Genomic DNA, 16468 nt, shown 5'->3' with positions numbered 1-16468 from the left:
TTTGTATTCTCTCCAGACCCATGCACTCTATTCCCCGGCACTGCATCTACACCTTCAAACTCACTCTCCCTTGAGAACACTGTTTGGAAACAATTATTCATCACTTCCACTATTTCACTTATACTATCAAAAGTTTCACCATCAACTTTAACTTTCTGAATCTCAACTCTATTTTTCAACTTTCCATTTATGAACTTATAAAACAGTTTTGGCTGGTCTTTGCACTTATCTACAATATTTTTCTCAAAATTCCTTTTTTCTTCTCTTCTTACTTTGACACAAGCATTCCTCTTCCTTTTGTACTCATTCCATAGATCCATCCTCCTATTTTTTCTCCATTTGTTCCATGCCTTCTCCTTATCCTGCCTGGCGTCTACACACTTTCTATTGTACCACTCTTCTCTTGATTTCTGGCCTTCTTTCATCCTTGGTCCCCACTTTTCCACTCCTTCGTTGTAAATCCGTAGAAAGATAGCCCATTTTTCCTCCACATTTTCAGCCTCAAAAAAGTATCCCATTGTGCTTCCTCAAAATGTTTCCCTAGTTGTTCAAAATTTGCCTTATTAAAGCTAAACCATTCTTTCCTGTAGTCCTCATTCCTGATTATTTTACCTCCTCGTAATATGTACTCGATAAGTACGTGATCGCTCTTCCCTATAGAGCTCTTATAGTTCATCTCCTCTATGATATCTGGCTCCCTGGTGATTATCAAGTCCAATCTAGATGGCTCGTCTTCTCCTCTGAATCATGTATTTTCCTCTACTCACTGTGTGAGGACGTTATCTATAACCAATTCCAAAACCTTGTTCCCCCATGAAGCTTCACTTCCTTCTGTTGACCAGTTTTCCCATGACACTTCCTTACAATTAAAATCTCCCATATCAGAATCTTATCCTTCTCCTCCAGCAATCTCCTTAGGCAATCCAATGTGTCTTCCAGCTTCTTCTTGTACAATTCTTCTGTCCATGAATTGGTTTTTGGAGGGACATACACCACTATGATATTTCTGCATCCTCCCCTTTGCAGTCTTATTTCCACACTCAAGACCTCCGCTTCCCCTTCGCCATAGGTGACACCCTCCACTGTCCATTCTTTTTTTCAACAATAGCATCACTCCTCCTCCTTATTTATTTTCTCTATTTCTCATCCATACATTATATTCACCATCCCCTAAGTTAAATGCATCTATACTACCAGTCAATTTGGTTTCTGTAATCCCCATAACATCTGTTTTTTCCTTACTCAGGTAATCTCCTATTTCTAACACTGACAATATTAACTCGTTCACATTAGTGTATGTCACCTTCAAGCTGTCTCCTCTTCCCTTCTGTACCACACGTGTGTGTGTGTGTGTGTATTTACCTAGTTGTGACATACGGGAAAAGAGCTATGCTCGCGCTGTCCCGTCTCCATATCCACTCTTATCCAACTTTTCCTTAAAATCATGAATGTTTCTTGCACAAACCACCTCCTCCTCCAGCCTATTCCACAGCTCAATGCTTCTGTTTGGGAAGCTAAACTTTTTCACATCTCGCCTACACGTGGTCGCCCTCAACTTCTTTTCACGTCCTCTCGTTTCTCTCTCGCTCCACACACACAGGTCCTCTCTGTCCAGATTCTCCACCCCGCTCACCACCCTGTACACCACTATCAGGTCTCCTCTTTCTCTTCTTCTCTCCAGGGTTGTGAGCCCCATGCTATTGAGCCTCCCCTCATAAATCCGATCCCTAAGTTCTGGTACCATCTTAATTGCCACTCTCTGTACTCTTTCCAGCTTTATGTTCTTTTCGTGAGGAGACCAGACCACTGCTGCATACTCCAACCTTGGCCTTATCATTGTAACTATTATTTTCTTCATCATCACTTCGTCAAAATACACAAATGCCATCCTTGTGTGTGTGTGTGTGTGTGTGTGTGTTTGGGTGGGTGGGGGGGTGTCCAGCCTCTTTCTCGTGAATGCAGGAGTGAGGCAGGGCCTGTCCTTGCCCCATCGCTTTCCAACACTTGTATGGACTGGGTACTAGACAGAGTTGTGGATTGGAGTCATTATGAACATCTGTTGGCAATTACAGGGTCGCATTTTTTGTGATGATGCAGTAATCCTTGAAGTCACTGGTTTTCAAGGCACAGCAAGGGGAGGCAAAGTCCTTGGGACTCCTGGTCTCCTGGGCCAATGCCAAGGTACAGGTGTTTGGAGGCTTGCTAGAATTAACAGTACAGCCTGCTCATGCATGTAGCGAGGACACTGATATCTTGGAAAATTTCATATACCTTGGTACCATAGTTCAGAACAACAGCAGGATTGGTCAGGAAGTCTTATGGTGGATTGATCTGGCTCACTGGTGTTGCAAACTTGCTAAGCATGAGTATATGGCAATGTTGATGCCTGTGCAAAAGGACAAACATTTGGCTGCTTATGCTCGTCTCACTCTATGGCTATGAGACATGGACACTGAATATCAACTTGAAGAGGTAAATTCATGCCTTTGATAACACAGTAAAACCCTGACTGTCTGGCCCCCGAGTATCCAGAAACCCAATATATTTGACAAATATCCAGCTGGTCAAAGATTGGAAAAATTCAAAGTTATATCGCTGAAAAATTTTGAATAATCTGACTGGAATAAGATTTGAAATACCAGTGCCATGTTTCCACCACCTTCAGAGCAGGCTTGCCATGTGTACAGAAGAGACATTACTCCCACAGTGTTGTGCAGGTGTAGCAGTCACCGCTGAAAGCCGTGTGCTCTGGTTCCCCGGTGACCCAAGAAAATGTGGCGCTGCAGCACAGACTCATTAAGTGTACAGTCACCCCCCGCCGTTCGCGGTCTCACCCATCGCGGTTTCGCGTATTCGCGGTCAACTAATTGTGACCCCCCCCGCTTATACGCGGCCCCAGTTTCAGTGACACGCCGGATGCATTGACGCTAAATAGGAAGGCAGAGAGGAGGGAGGCAGAGAGGAGGGGGGAAGGGAGAGAGAGGAGGAAGGCAGAGAGGAGGAGGGAGGCAGAGAGGAGGGGGAAGGAGAGAGGAGGGAGGCGGGGCAATGGACGTTAAGGCGGTGTCACACTAGCACTTTTTCCGTCGATTAATGCCATTTCCGTCAATTTTTCATCGTTCCGCATGAACTTATCGCATGAATTTGTCAGACGATCAGGATCGTTTCCGCCTGCAAATTTCCGCCTTTGTTTACATTTCCAAGACCAAGACCGAGACTTTCTGTGGCTTCAACCTGTCTCAAACGCTCTCCTGCAGTGACAGCCTACCTCATCCTGGTGTCACTTCTGGCAATAAGAGGTGTCACTAACTCCAGAAGTCTGTGGTACTGGCTCTTGTCCAACCTGATCCAATTCTTCAGAGTCTCATGATCCTCTAAACTCAGCTCTTTAACAGCCTGTGGTACACACTTTCTCTTTCCCGACGAGCCAACCATGAGCGCATCCATGCACGCTTTTGGCTTGTTTAGCCTGCCTAAGTCTCACAATACACAGTATTAGGTTCAGAGCAGCGTATCTTTGCCGCAGCGTGGACTCCATGTTTGTTTACATTCCCATGGTCTGTGCCGACGGAAAGTTTCAGACGAAACACCGCTTGTGTGTGACAGGCGCAGCCAAGATATCGACGATTTTCAGAAAACGACGGAAAAAGTTGACGGAAAAGTGCTAGTGTGACACCGCTTTAGGTTGCTCCTGAGTGACGCCACGGTTAGACTGTGACGCCATGCTTTCCTATTGGCCAGCAGCTCACTCAGGGACGACTGCTATTGGTCGAGATTTTCTCATAGCAACATTATCCTAAAAAAAAAAATTCACGCGCCACACTGCAGTGTTGCCAGATTGGGCTACTTATCGCAAATTGGGCTACTTTTGGGAAAAAAACATGTTTTATATGACGTGTCAGAGGTGACTTCAAATGCATATTTTCCCATAGGGTTATAGTCCCGCCGTTCGCGGTTTCGCGCATCGTGCCGAAGTCCGGGAACGAAATACCCGCGAACGGCGGGGGATGACTGTATTCGTGTCAACGTTTTCGTCGCTCCTCGTCTTGTGTCTCCTGTGCCGTCTAAGTATTTTCATTGTCGCTGTCTCGTCTCCCTGTTGTCCGTGTTGCATCATCAATGTTAAGTTCTCTTGTTACTCGTTTGTCTTCCACTGTCTATCCTCGTCTTGCTACAGTTCTCTTCTACATATTGTTCCACATTTACACCAATACTTACCCCAATATCTTTCACATTACACTACATCTTCACAAACACATATATACTCAACCACCTCTTTTATGTGTCTTGTCCGTGTCAATGACCTGTGTGATTTTTGTCAATAAAGTAACCCTGACGGATATTGCCTTTCTCTATCTGTGACCCAATTAGCGCTTAGAACACTCATTACCGCCAACATAAGTTGATTCTGTAAGAGACAACTCTGAAAGGAGGAGACCGAGAGGACGCCCACAGAGTTAATGGTTTGAGCAAGTAGGTAGATCCTGCCATGAGGTACTTGAGATAGGAAGGGGGCCTGCATGGAGATTTGCATGGAGGAATTGCTGGGTTAGGCATTGTAGGGAGGGTGAGGCGACGTGCCCCCTGGCGTATGCCCTCATTGATTAAGATTGATTTGATTCCTCTGTTAATCCTTAAATGCCTAAAAAAAATTTGCTTCACCGTAATAGATGGCTTACTGTCTGTGCTTGGTGGTTATTGTCTCTAATTATAAATCAAAGCAGAGGATATAGACATACATTCATTCAGAGGAGATAGACAGATTCATTCTTTCATGAGGCCTAGATTGATTTAAGACTTGCAGAATGGATTCACAAAGGGTCATGCCTCACCAATATATTGTATTTCTATAAAAGAGTAACTGAGCAGCTGGCAGATAGAAAATATGGTATAACATACCTAGGTTTTAGTAAAGCATTTCACAAATTTCCTTACCATTGGCTGTTACTGAAATTTAAGGCTCAGAGAATAACTGGTAAAGTGCTGAGCTGGATCAGGGTCTGACTTAGCTGAAAGAAGCAGGATGAACTTGACAGGTTGTATAATTGGGCAGGGAAGTGACATTTGGAGTTCAATGACAGTAAGTGAAGTAGTTTGAGTAATATATGTTTGCAAAAATAATCTTTTATATAACTATTCTTTAAATGACAGTCCCCTGTGCAGGTCTAGATGTGATGGATTTAGGCATCTTAGTAAGCTCTGCTCTACATCCAAGGAATTAATGCATTCAGGTTTAGAATTGCACAGGGGATGCTGGGTTTCATAAAGAAAATTAAACAATAGAAATGCTGCAGTCATCCTTCAGCTATATTCAACATAAGTTAGACCTTGTTTCAAGTGGTGCAGTTCTACTCTCCTTCCTACAAAATGAACATCAACCCATTAGAATTTGAGCAAAGGAGGATCAGAAAAATTATTCATGGGTTGAGAAACTTGCCAAATAAAGACAGGCTTAAACATTTAAATTTTCAATCTCTAGAATGGTGAAGGGTGCAGGGAGACTTGATTGAAGTTTACAATGAATGAAGTGCTTTAATTAGTTTGATAGTCATATGGTTAGGTGGTAAGAGAGCTGGTAGAACATGCAGTTAGATAAAATCAGATTCAACAAAGACATAAGCAAGAATTAGTTTACTCATAGAGTGGTGGTTGAGAGCAACAGGCTTGGTAGTCATGCGGTGATTGCTAATATAATAGATTCCTCCAAGAAAAGGTTAGATAAATTCAAGGATTGTGAGAAAAGATGGAGTTAGGTTTACAGGATCTACCCTGTATAGGCCCACTGGCCTATCCATCCAGCCGGTCTTTCTCCCTTCATGGTTAGTTGAAAAATGGTTACCAAGGAGAGCCATAGGAAGACAGACTGGTCATCTAGACATTACAGGCATCCCTGCATTGTGGGAGTAGATTCATATCCACCAGACAAAGGGTCAATGAATGCTAGATATGTACTGCATTGTTTGCCTTAACTTTGGCTTCACCATTCAGTGCCTCTCTGCTTACTTCACTTCAGGAACCCCACACTGTCTTGTATATATAGTAAGGTAAATTTTTTGCCTATACTGAGAAATAAAATCTAATTATGAGCAGAGCACAACTCCTGATTTTCAAAAAAAGATACCTACCACAGTCCTGCATCAGCACATGAACAACACCTACCAGTAATATGGATCCCCTTCCTGAAGTTGTGCCCCAGGGTAAGGGAGGCCACTGCTGTCCAGAAAGTTTTTTTGAGTGGCATCAAGTGGGTTTCTTCTGAAGACAAAGTTGGTCTGCAGAACCAAAATGATTATTCAACAAAAATAATTACAGGAAGAAAGGTAAAAGAAACATTATCATATCACTGACATTATTATCACTAATGTTGGCTATACTAAGACTAGTTAAAATAACCATGTCAGGATTTGACTGGCTTAAGTGGTGGAGGTTAAAAGTGAGAGGCTCACCCTCTCACTCAACCAACCTCATCTCAGAGGGCTGTAGCTGTAACCTTTGTCTATCTTGGTACAAGGGTTGATTATACAGTACCCTCCAGAGTTTCTCGCTTTCTTCGTTCCGAGGGTAAACTCGAGGATTGCGAAACTCGGGGTATTGAAAACACTGAAAAAGTGCTTATTTGTTCTCTTCACCGAAGATATTTCATACCCCGAAGTTTTTTCATACAACACCGGGCGCCCGGGGCACGCATGCGTGGTAGGGAGCAGACAACGTTTTTTTCCGAGAGTCTTGAAAAAGTAGCGATTATCGCTGGTTTGATTACAAAAGTAATGAAGATACCGATATATATATATATATATATATATATATATATATATATATATATATATATATATATATATATATATATATATATATATATATATATATATATATATATATATATATATATATATATATATATATATATATATATATATATATATATATATATATATATATATATATATATATATATATATCTATATATATATATATATATATATATATATATATATATATATATATATATATATATATATATATATAAGTAGCGGATGGCCGATAACCCGATTTTGTTATCAGCGATAAAGTATCGCGATAACTTATCGCGATAACGCCCAGCTATGCTAACCTCATAAAAGATTATGGGAAATCTAATGTTAAACAGATGATGATGATGTTAGGGATGTGAGGCAGAACCTTCCACTTAAGGGAAGGATTCGCCTATGTTTTTAAAATTGGCTGAGGTTGATTTCCTTGGACGTTATGTGTAGCATTGCCTTCATCATCATACCCGAGTTTCAAGTAAATAGTATCAATATGTATTAAGATATATTGATTTTTTCATTTTTTTCAAAAATTTCAAAATGTATCTTCTCTGTCATCTTTGCATATTGTTTTATGCCACTTGCACACAAAATACTTCATAACAATCCTAACAAATCGTATAAATAATTTTTTTGAAAATCTAATAAACTTAGAATTTTTTTTTATTAAATCTTGAAGTCTAGAATCTTTTTGTGCTGTACGGAAAAAGTATTACCTCTATCAACAAAATTTTTATACAAATTTTTCTAAATTTACTTAAGTTTTTACTCCAAATTTTTTATGGCGATCAAAGAAAGCATAATGGAGGAAATGCATTTTATGTTGTTGTAACCCTTGTTTTGAGAAAACATTGATTAAATTTTTTTTGCCATTTTCATGTCATAGCATACTCTAATTAAGTTATAATGTAACAACCTCATATCATATGATTGTTTATTGCTCAGTAATCATACATAAGTAATGATCAGGCACCTGGTCCCCCTTTTTAAAGGTATTAATCGCTCAAGGGCGAGGGTATCATGATCTCTCTCTGCTTTTCCCTCGCGTATTCCGCTCTTTTCCTCTTTGTTTCTACACTCTTGCGTAACTTAGGCATACCTGAAAGAATTCAGAGCAATGGCAAGGCTAAAGGAAGGCATATGAGCGAATGGAAGGCAAGTGAGAGAAGCAGCGTGAGCGTGACCTCTCTCCCTCAAGCTATAAAGAGCACTGGTGCAGGGCAGCCCTGCACAGAACGTCAACATGGTGTAATCGCTGCCTGACGTATGACCGGGCATTTATAAGGCATTATTTCATCACATTCATTGAAAATAACGTAGCAACGTGACCCACACTAGGACATGCACGCCACACTCATCTACAGGGCATTTAAAAATTGGCTCGGCGGGACATTTAAATTTGTGGGAAAGAAAAACAAACTCTGCCGTTCAATAGCCTACACACAGGCGGTGTACACAGACCCTTAACCTCAATTTCGATATATTTTTCATATTTTCATAATGTCCTATGGCGGATCCTCCCCTTAACTAGCTGGCAGACAGGCGAGCAATTTGTAAATGCATAGCTGGTATGGAATTAGAAAGAAATGCTATTGTTGAAATTGCAGGGATTGTATGTTAGAGCAACAAAAATGTGTACACCCAACCCCCTGCTCTCGGCTTTCCACGGTTGCAATTCACTGCTACCACTCACCTTAAAAGCTGTCATCCTTATGCTATCATGCATCTGAAAAGTGTTATCATGCGCTCAAAACCCAGGTACACTGATGATTTGAATAACCCAGGCTGTGCAGTGCACGGCAGCTGATTGGTGCTAAGTCATTGATCATCCTTGCTCAGTGATTGGTCGATGTTCCTGCCATTCTATTGCTTATTCATTAAGGTGCACATCTCCCCACTGACAACAGTGAAAGCTGTCCTGCTTTCAGCTGATGAATTGGCCACCAAACATTGTGCTATGTTATGCAACAGAGTGAACAAGTTGTGTCAAGATGGCAACCTTAGCCAAACAGCCCAAGTTGTTGCATGAGGGGTTGTGCGGGGCTAGTGTTTGTAAACAAAGGCAGCCATGTAGCTATATGAGTGTGACCAGTGTCACCTCTGCTGCACCTTCTTACCTACTACAAATGTATCATTCAACTATAATTTCTGTTTCTGGTAAATGGTTGCCTGTAAGAGCTGGTGGGGAAATATTGTGAGAGCTGTTGGTGTTAATGACCATTTTTTGTTGGGCTCAGCTGATTGACTGTGCAGTTTGGATCACCCCCACCTGCAGGGAGTTGTGCAGTTAACAAGTGAACCAAACCCACCCCTGTTCTATGTGATAACAAACGCTGAGCATATCTGCAAGAATCCCCAGCCACTACTGACCATAATAAGATGGCACTGTGAGTGTTATAATTAGTATAATATGTTGGTACAGTGTGCAAAACAATGTATAATAACAACAAAATGTAGGTAGATCAGCTGCCCAAAAAACAATTAGAAATATTCCCATTGATTCATCAATTCAGCAATCACACAGTTTCATAACCAATTAGGTGCAATGGCAGGAGGATGGTAGTAGTTATTTTGAACTGTCTAAAGAGCAAAATATTGAGTAACAAATGGTTGAATAACTGGGATTGCCTGTATCAGAAAAAATACAGGTTAAAATACAATGATGGTAAGAAACTAATGCAATGAAAACATCAGAATACTAACCTCGCCTAAACTGTACTTCATCTTGTTTCCACCCTGCATCACAGCAAGATCAACAATCTCTGTCTTGTATATCTCTCCATGTGCCAGACCTCGCTCCATGGAACACTTGTTGAGGATCATTGCATCCTCCATATCATAGCCCTGCCAAAAAGTAATATTTTATAAGAGAGTATGAATCAGTTAAATGGTTACACACACACAGGAACTAACTTCTGTTCATTAAGGAACATGAAATTTAGATAAATTTGTTATCTTAATTATAATAGTTAAGATTGTGAAAGAGATAGGTCAAACAAATGCACCAATTTTGAGGAAAAACATATGATAGCAAAGTTACCTGAATATGCAATGAGAATTAAACAAAAAATAATCAAATCAGTGTCAGAGGAATAACTATACCATGCTGAAATGATTAACCCTTAGACGGCAGTGGAAGTATATATAGATGGTCCAAAACTCAATCAAAAGTTGTAGCGTGACTATATTTAGACGCTTCTTGAAAAAGAACTTCCTGTTTTTCCAAGCAGAGACTATACATTAATTATATAGCCAGCAACATTTGAATACTTTAGACCCTGAAAAATGATAAGTGGCAACAATTTTGTGCACGTGGTTATGAGAATTAGTCACGTATACACTCAAAGCAATGTCTCAGTCTGCTCCCAGCTACCAGAGGGGATTTTTTTTTTTTTTTTTTTTTACAATAAAGGAGGCAGCTCAAGGGCACAAAAAAAGAAAACTAATAAAAAAAAAGCCCCCTACTCGCTGCTCCCAAAAAAGAATTAAAAGAGGTGGCCGAAAGAGAGGTCAATTTCGGGAGGAGAGGCGTCTTGAAAGAGTTCAAGTCGTAGGCAGGAGGAAATACAGATGAAGGAAGATTGTTCCAGAGTTTACCAGCGTGAGGGATGAAAGAGTGAATATGCTGGTTAACTCTTGCATAAGGGGTTTGGACAGTGTAGGGATGAGCATGAGTAGAAAGTCGTGTGAAGCGGGGCTGCGGAATGGGGGGAGGCATGCAGCTAGCAAGTTCAGAAGAGCAGTCAGCATGGCTGAGTCGTCAGAGTAACGGCCCGGTGTTCAGGAGGACACGAGTTCAATCCCTGCCCGGTGCCACCAAGCTGGGATTTTTCAGCAGCCGCCGAGTGGCTTAAAACTACCCACATGCTGTCCAGAAGACCACCTATCAACCCGGACTCTAGATTCTAGGATCAAAGATGAGCTCTGGGAGGGCAGCATGAGCCAATGCAAGATGGCGCCACTATAAACATTCGCCTGCGCCAGAACGGGCTGGGCCGACCATCAGGACCCACCGGAAAGAAGCCTTGGACCGACCATCAGAATCCACTGGGAAGAAGCCTACCGGCGCAATAGGCCGCAATGTAAAAAAAAAAAAAAAAAAAGAGAGAGAGAGAGAGAGAGAGAGAGAGAGAGAGAGAGCGAGAGAGAGAGAGAGAGAGAGAGAGAGAGAGAGCGAGAGAGAGAGAGAGAGAGAGAGAGAGGCAACATCGCGGTGGAATTTAAGAGGTAGAAGACTATTAGAGGAGGAGGAGAGCTGATGAGACGAAGAGCCTTAGACTCCACTCTGTCCAGAAGAGCTGTGTGAGTGGAGCCCCCCCACACGAGAGATTTTGAATTAAGGATGGACCGAGGATGTTTAGTGTTGAAGGTGACAGCTGAGTGTTGTCGAAGAATAGGAGATGGGTGTTTGGAAGATTGTGTCGAGTTGATAGGTGGAGAAATTGAGTTTTTGAGGCATTGAAGGACACAAGGTTCCTTCTGCCCCAATCGGATGTGATAGCAAGGTCTGAGGTTAAGCGTTCTGCAGCCTCCAGTCTGGAGTCATGTAATTCCTGTTGAGATGGTCTTCTGTTGAAAGAAGTTGAATAATGCAGAGTGGAGTCATCAGCGTATGAGTGGATAGGACAGTTTGTTATGGAAAGAAGATCATTGATGAATAACAGGAAGAGAGTGGGTGATAGGACAGAGCCCTGTGGAACACCACTGTTGATAGGTTTAGGGGAAGAACAATGACCGTCTACCACCGCAGAGATAGAACGGCCAGAAAGGAAACTGGAGATAAAGGAACAGAGAGAGGGATAGAATCTGAAAGAGGGCAGTTTAGAAAGCAAAGACTTGTGCCAGACTCTATCGAAGGCTTTCGATATGTCTAGCGCAACAGAGAAAGTTTCACCGAAACGGCTAAGAGAGGATGACCAAGAGCCAGTTAAGAGAGCAAGAAGATTGCCAGAAGAACGCTCATGGAATCCATACTGGCGATCAGATAGAAGGTTAGAAGTGGAAAGGTGCTTTTGAATCTTCCGGTTAAGGATTGATTCAAAAGCTTTAGATAGACAGGAAAGTAAAGCTATAGGACGGTAGTTTGAGAGATGGGAACGGTCACCCTTCTTAGGCACAGGCTGTACAAAGGCATACTTCCAGCAGGAAGGAAAGGTAGATGTTGATAGGCAGAGACGAAAGAGTTTGACCAGGCAGGGTGTCAGCACAGAAGCACAGTTTTTAAGGACAATAGGAGGCACTCCATCAGGTCCATAAACCTTCTGAGAGTTGAGGCCAGAGAGGGCATAGAAAACATCATTTGGAAGAATCTTAATAACAGGCATAAAGGAGTCAGAGGGGGGATGAGTAGGAGGAATATGCCCAGAATCGTCCAGGGTGGAGTTCTTACAGAAAGTTTGAGCGAAGAGTTCAGCCTTAGAGACAGATGAGACGGCAGGGTTAAGGAGAGGAGGGAAAGAGGAAGAAGTGAAATTGGAGGAGATATTTTTGGCTAGATGCCAGAAGTCACGGGAAGAATTAGAAGAAGCAAGGTGTTGACATTTTCTATTAATGAAAGAAGTTTTGGTAAGTCGGAGAATAGATTTGGCACGATTCCGGGCTGAAATGTAAAGGTCAAAGTTAGCGGGAGTTCGAAGGCTCTGGAACCTCTCTATCTTTGACAGCACGAGAACAAGCATGATTAAACCAAGGCTTTTTAGCATGAGGAGTAGAGAAAGTACGTGGAATGTATGCCTCCATTCCAGAGACAATCACCTCTGTGATGCGCTGAGCACACACAGAGGGGTCTCTCTCCTGGAAGCAATAATCATTCCACGGGAAATGGGAAAAGTACATCCTCAGTTCGTCCCATCAAGCTGAAGCAAAATACCAGAAGCATTGCCTCTTCGGTGGGTCCAGAGGATGTACAGGAGCGATAGGACAGGATACAGAAATAAGGTTGTGATTGGAGGAGCCCAACGGAGAGAACAGTTTGACAGAGTAAGAAGAAGGATTAGAGGTAAGGAAGAGGTCTAGAATGCAGCATTTTTGTGTCTACTCTAACCTACAATTATCATATTTCAGTTTCATATTTGGAGTTTGCAGACACAATCATGTTCCGTTCATTGAGTAACATATCTGATGAAGAAACACAACATATTCTAGGTCAGGATTTAGACACAACTGTCTGTGGGTGTGAGTGACTCCATTCACCTTTTAAAAATGTGACTAAAATACAATTATAAACCTTCAGTTTTGTGTGGCAGAAATATAACAACACCTCCAGACTGCAGTAGAATCTATATATATATATATATATATATATATATATATATATATATATATATATATATATATATATATATATATATATATATATATATATATATATATATATATATATATATATATATATATATAATAGTTAAAACATTCATTATGCGGCGTAACTATGTTTATGCTATAGCCCTAAGGTCGGCAGTGACTATATATAGAAGATTCATTTGGGGGAGCTATTCTTCAAGTACTGCCTCCATCTAAGGGTTAACACTACCTTTTAAGTATGGTCAAAGGTTGATTTATAATGCAAAGACTAGGGGGATGATCTGCATTGAGATAGAAAGATGGTTTATACTGAGTGTGTTAATCACTAAGTTAAATGTAACAACTTCCACAGTATTACACTGCTCAGTGTACTACATACATGCACCTGCCATACCAAGAAAGTAAATATGTCTTAGGGACATAGGTAGAGTCTCAGGTGTGTATAACATTGACCTTAGCTGGCTCAAGATAGCAGACATGGTTCAAGGCAGTTTGACCCTGCAGCAGCAAGGGAAAGAATTCAAAGGCTTCGACTCTGCTGATAGATGATGAGTGTGAGGGCCATGGGGTGGAGGACACCATTTATATAAAATGAGAAAATTTGCCCATGCAACCTTGAGAAAGCCTTAGAATCTTGACCTTCAAACAACAAGTACCCTACTTTTTCATGACAGATTGGGAAGATTGAGCAGCAAAACGGCACTTTACAGAGCTGAATTGTAGGGAGCTCTATGTTGGTGTAGACACAAGCTACCAGTATGTGCAGTCCAGGGGAATCAGTGGATCTGTTAAAGCAACACCGCTTATTCACTTGGATTGCAACCACCCAGAGGCAAACATAAGAATTTGTCTCCATGCAGTTGATGCAGTTATCTCTTTCCAACAACCAGGTAACATAGTTGTGAGGGGCTCACATACTGATGTTGCTGTTATCCTCTTACACCATGGCCATCGCATGAAAAGCAGTATGTGGATAGATGTTGGCATCAAAGGTCAGGAAAACAGGCGCTGTGTCAGTATTCGGCCATAGCCAGCAAGATTGGGCCCAAAATCTGTGAAGCCCTGCCAGGTTTCATGCTCCCACAGGATCCAATTACACCTCATCTTTCATTAGAAAAGGAAAAAAAGTGCCCTCTGAAAATTGCTGAGTCCAATTAAGTCTACCTTGGTGCTCTCTGTACTGGCACTGAGTGAAGTAGGTAAACCAACAAGCAAACTTCTTGAGAAGTATACTGCCAAGATATATGGTGCAAAGAAGGTAGTGCCCCTGAACAAATACAGATTCTTATGTTTTGAGGAATCATTCTGACCAAAGAAGGGCAAGGGCCTGTTTGCAAGTCTGAAGGGTGTAAATGCAAGCAGTATGTCACCATGTGAAAATGTCATCCAGCAGAAGATACACTACAGTAACTTTGTGGCAATAACATAGCATGCTGCAAGTGGCACGGTGATCTGCAGAGCTTGTAAAAGGATGGGAACTCATGGACAATGCCAATTAAATTGTGTGGTTCAAAGGTTCACTGATGCCAGACTCTGTTCTCCCTGACTCTACTTTTTCAATCAAGGATGACGATGGCAGTGATGTAGCAGTATGCAGCAAGACTGATGATGACTGTGACTAAAAGTAAAGTAAATATATAGCATTGTTCTCAAAGTTCCTAAAATAATCTGTTTCAGGTCTAGTGACACCATAACTCACCCTTCTTGAACAAAAATGTCAGGAAATATATTTTCTTAAGTTCTGTAAGCTCATTCACCAGTAAGTTTCAACCTTATTCTCAAAAGTGCAATTGGAAACCTATTGAAGCCTCCAAAACAACTCTTCTTGAGTGGAAACCTCCTGAAAATATTGTTTCTTAAGCTGGTTGTTTCAAATCAGGGATGCAAAACATTAAAATTCAGCATTGTTCTCCTAAATTTAACCAAGAAAAGTAATTGTAACCTATATTTTACCCTTCCTGACCTTAACTGAATTTTCTTAAACAAAAATGCCAGGGAATACATTTTATTAAGCTATGTATTTTGGATAGGTTATATAAGGCCATTCACCATTATGAGTTTGTTCTCCAAAGTGTATTTGAAAACCTATTGAACCCTCCACAAGAACCCTTCTTAAATGGAAACTCCTAAAATATTATTTTCTTAATCCGGTAGCTGCGGGGATCATGTTTCTTAACCCGTGGGCTTCAGCTATGGGAAAGCAGAGAAGTGGCCGAGAAACGACAAAATTACACTGCAATTTGAGACTAAGAAAAGAACATGGAACGTACATCAGAGTACTCCTCTCATAACTATAAAGCTGTTAAAAATATTTACTTTTACTCAAACTCCATTCTTTTTGGGTGGTGTTTGTTACAAAATAAACAGTCTCGTGACGCGTGGCATCTAGCCGAGAGTCGCTTGTTGTCTACTATAGAGAATTTGACAAGTGATTACTGAATGGGTAGCTAATTAAGTCTGCCATGACCTTACATTACCACCTATGACAAAAAACCCCACCTCAAGATCACTCACCCACCACAATGACCTCGGGCATTCATGGTGCATTGCGTTATGCCACCACTGCCTACAATTAGCTCAAATTAGGTGTTTTATGGCGAGCCCTTTTTAGGGTCCACCGTACCACAGCCATGACTCGTGAAAGCCCTGAAAAGGGTCTGCTGACGTTCTTGGGTTAATGGTCCTGGTTAATAGAGCCACGGGGTCACCCGGATATGGGAAAAACCCGGATATGGTGAAGGTTAAGTCTAAGGACCCGAAAACCCAACGTTCAATCATGGCCTGCCAAAAAGGCAACGACAGAGTACTGCATAGGTGCTTCTGTCCATACTCATAATATGGTACGCCCCATGGCTTTGCAGCAGTCAGTCTGTACCAGGGAGTGAAATGCGCGCGATTGACGTGGTCCGGGTGTTGAGAAAAGGGTTCGAGCAGCGTCGTCACGGTTAGCACTCGTGACAATCTCTCCCTGGCTTATCGCAGTCCTGCTGCACCTTGGGGGGGATCTGTTACTTGGGATCGGCAATTAGGCGCGACAGCCTCAGGCGCTAACCCATTGCTGGAGTGCCTAGCCCCGAGTTCACAGGCAGCAGCTAATGTTCCCCTGCCTGGCCAATCACAGCAGCGGGGCCTGGACCCAACCCAGAAAAGCCCAGGTGTTTGTGGCAGCTTAACTGCCCAAGTCTGCACCATCGTGTTTACCACATAGGCTTTCTAGCAGACCCAGCACTGCCACAAGAAACTTTTTACAGGTCCAGTTTTACAAAACTGGAAGGCCGACGCTCTGTGCTGTTCTTAGATGCACGCCTGTGGCTTTATCGCTGTGTAGCTGCGTTAGCAACCTCGTGGCTACGAGCACC

General features: G+C 41.9%; 1 protein-coding gene across 1 annotated transcript in view; it reads right to left on the bottom strand.

The window, feature by feature from the left end:
- The window catches only part of LOC126982867 (DNA-directed RNA polymerase I subunit RPA2-like), a 145642-nt gene that overhangs the window by 35147 nt on the left and 94027 nt on the right, over positions 1–16468 (bottom strand). The window contains exons 16-17 of the mRNA XM_050835139.1: positions 9510–9650; positions 6160–6272 (exon numbers count right to left, since the gene is read on the bottom strand). Of these exons, the coding sequence (XP_050691096.1) occupies positions 6160–6272; positions 9510–9650 (254 nt within the window). The remainder of the gene's footprint in view (positions 1–6159; positions 6273–9509; positions 9651–16468) is intronic.

The sequence above is a fragment of the Eriocheir sinensis genome, chromosome 52 (genome assembly GCF_024679095.1).
Source record: "Eriocheir sinensis breed Jianghai 21 chromosome 52, ASM2467909v1, whole genome shotgun sequence".
NCBI classification, from domain to species: Eukaryota; Metazoa; Arthropoda; class Malacostraca; order Decapoda; family Varunidae; genus Eriocheir; species Eriocheir sinensis.
This window is presented reverse-complemented; position numbering and strand designations above follow the sequence as displayed.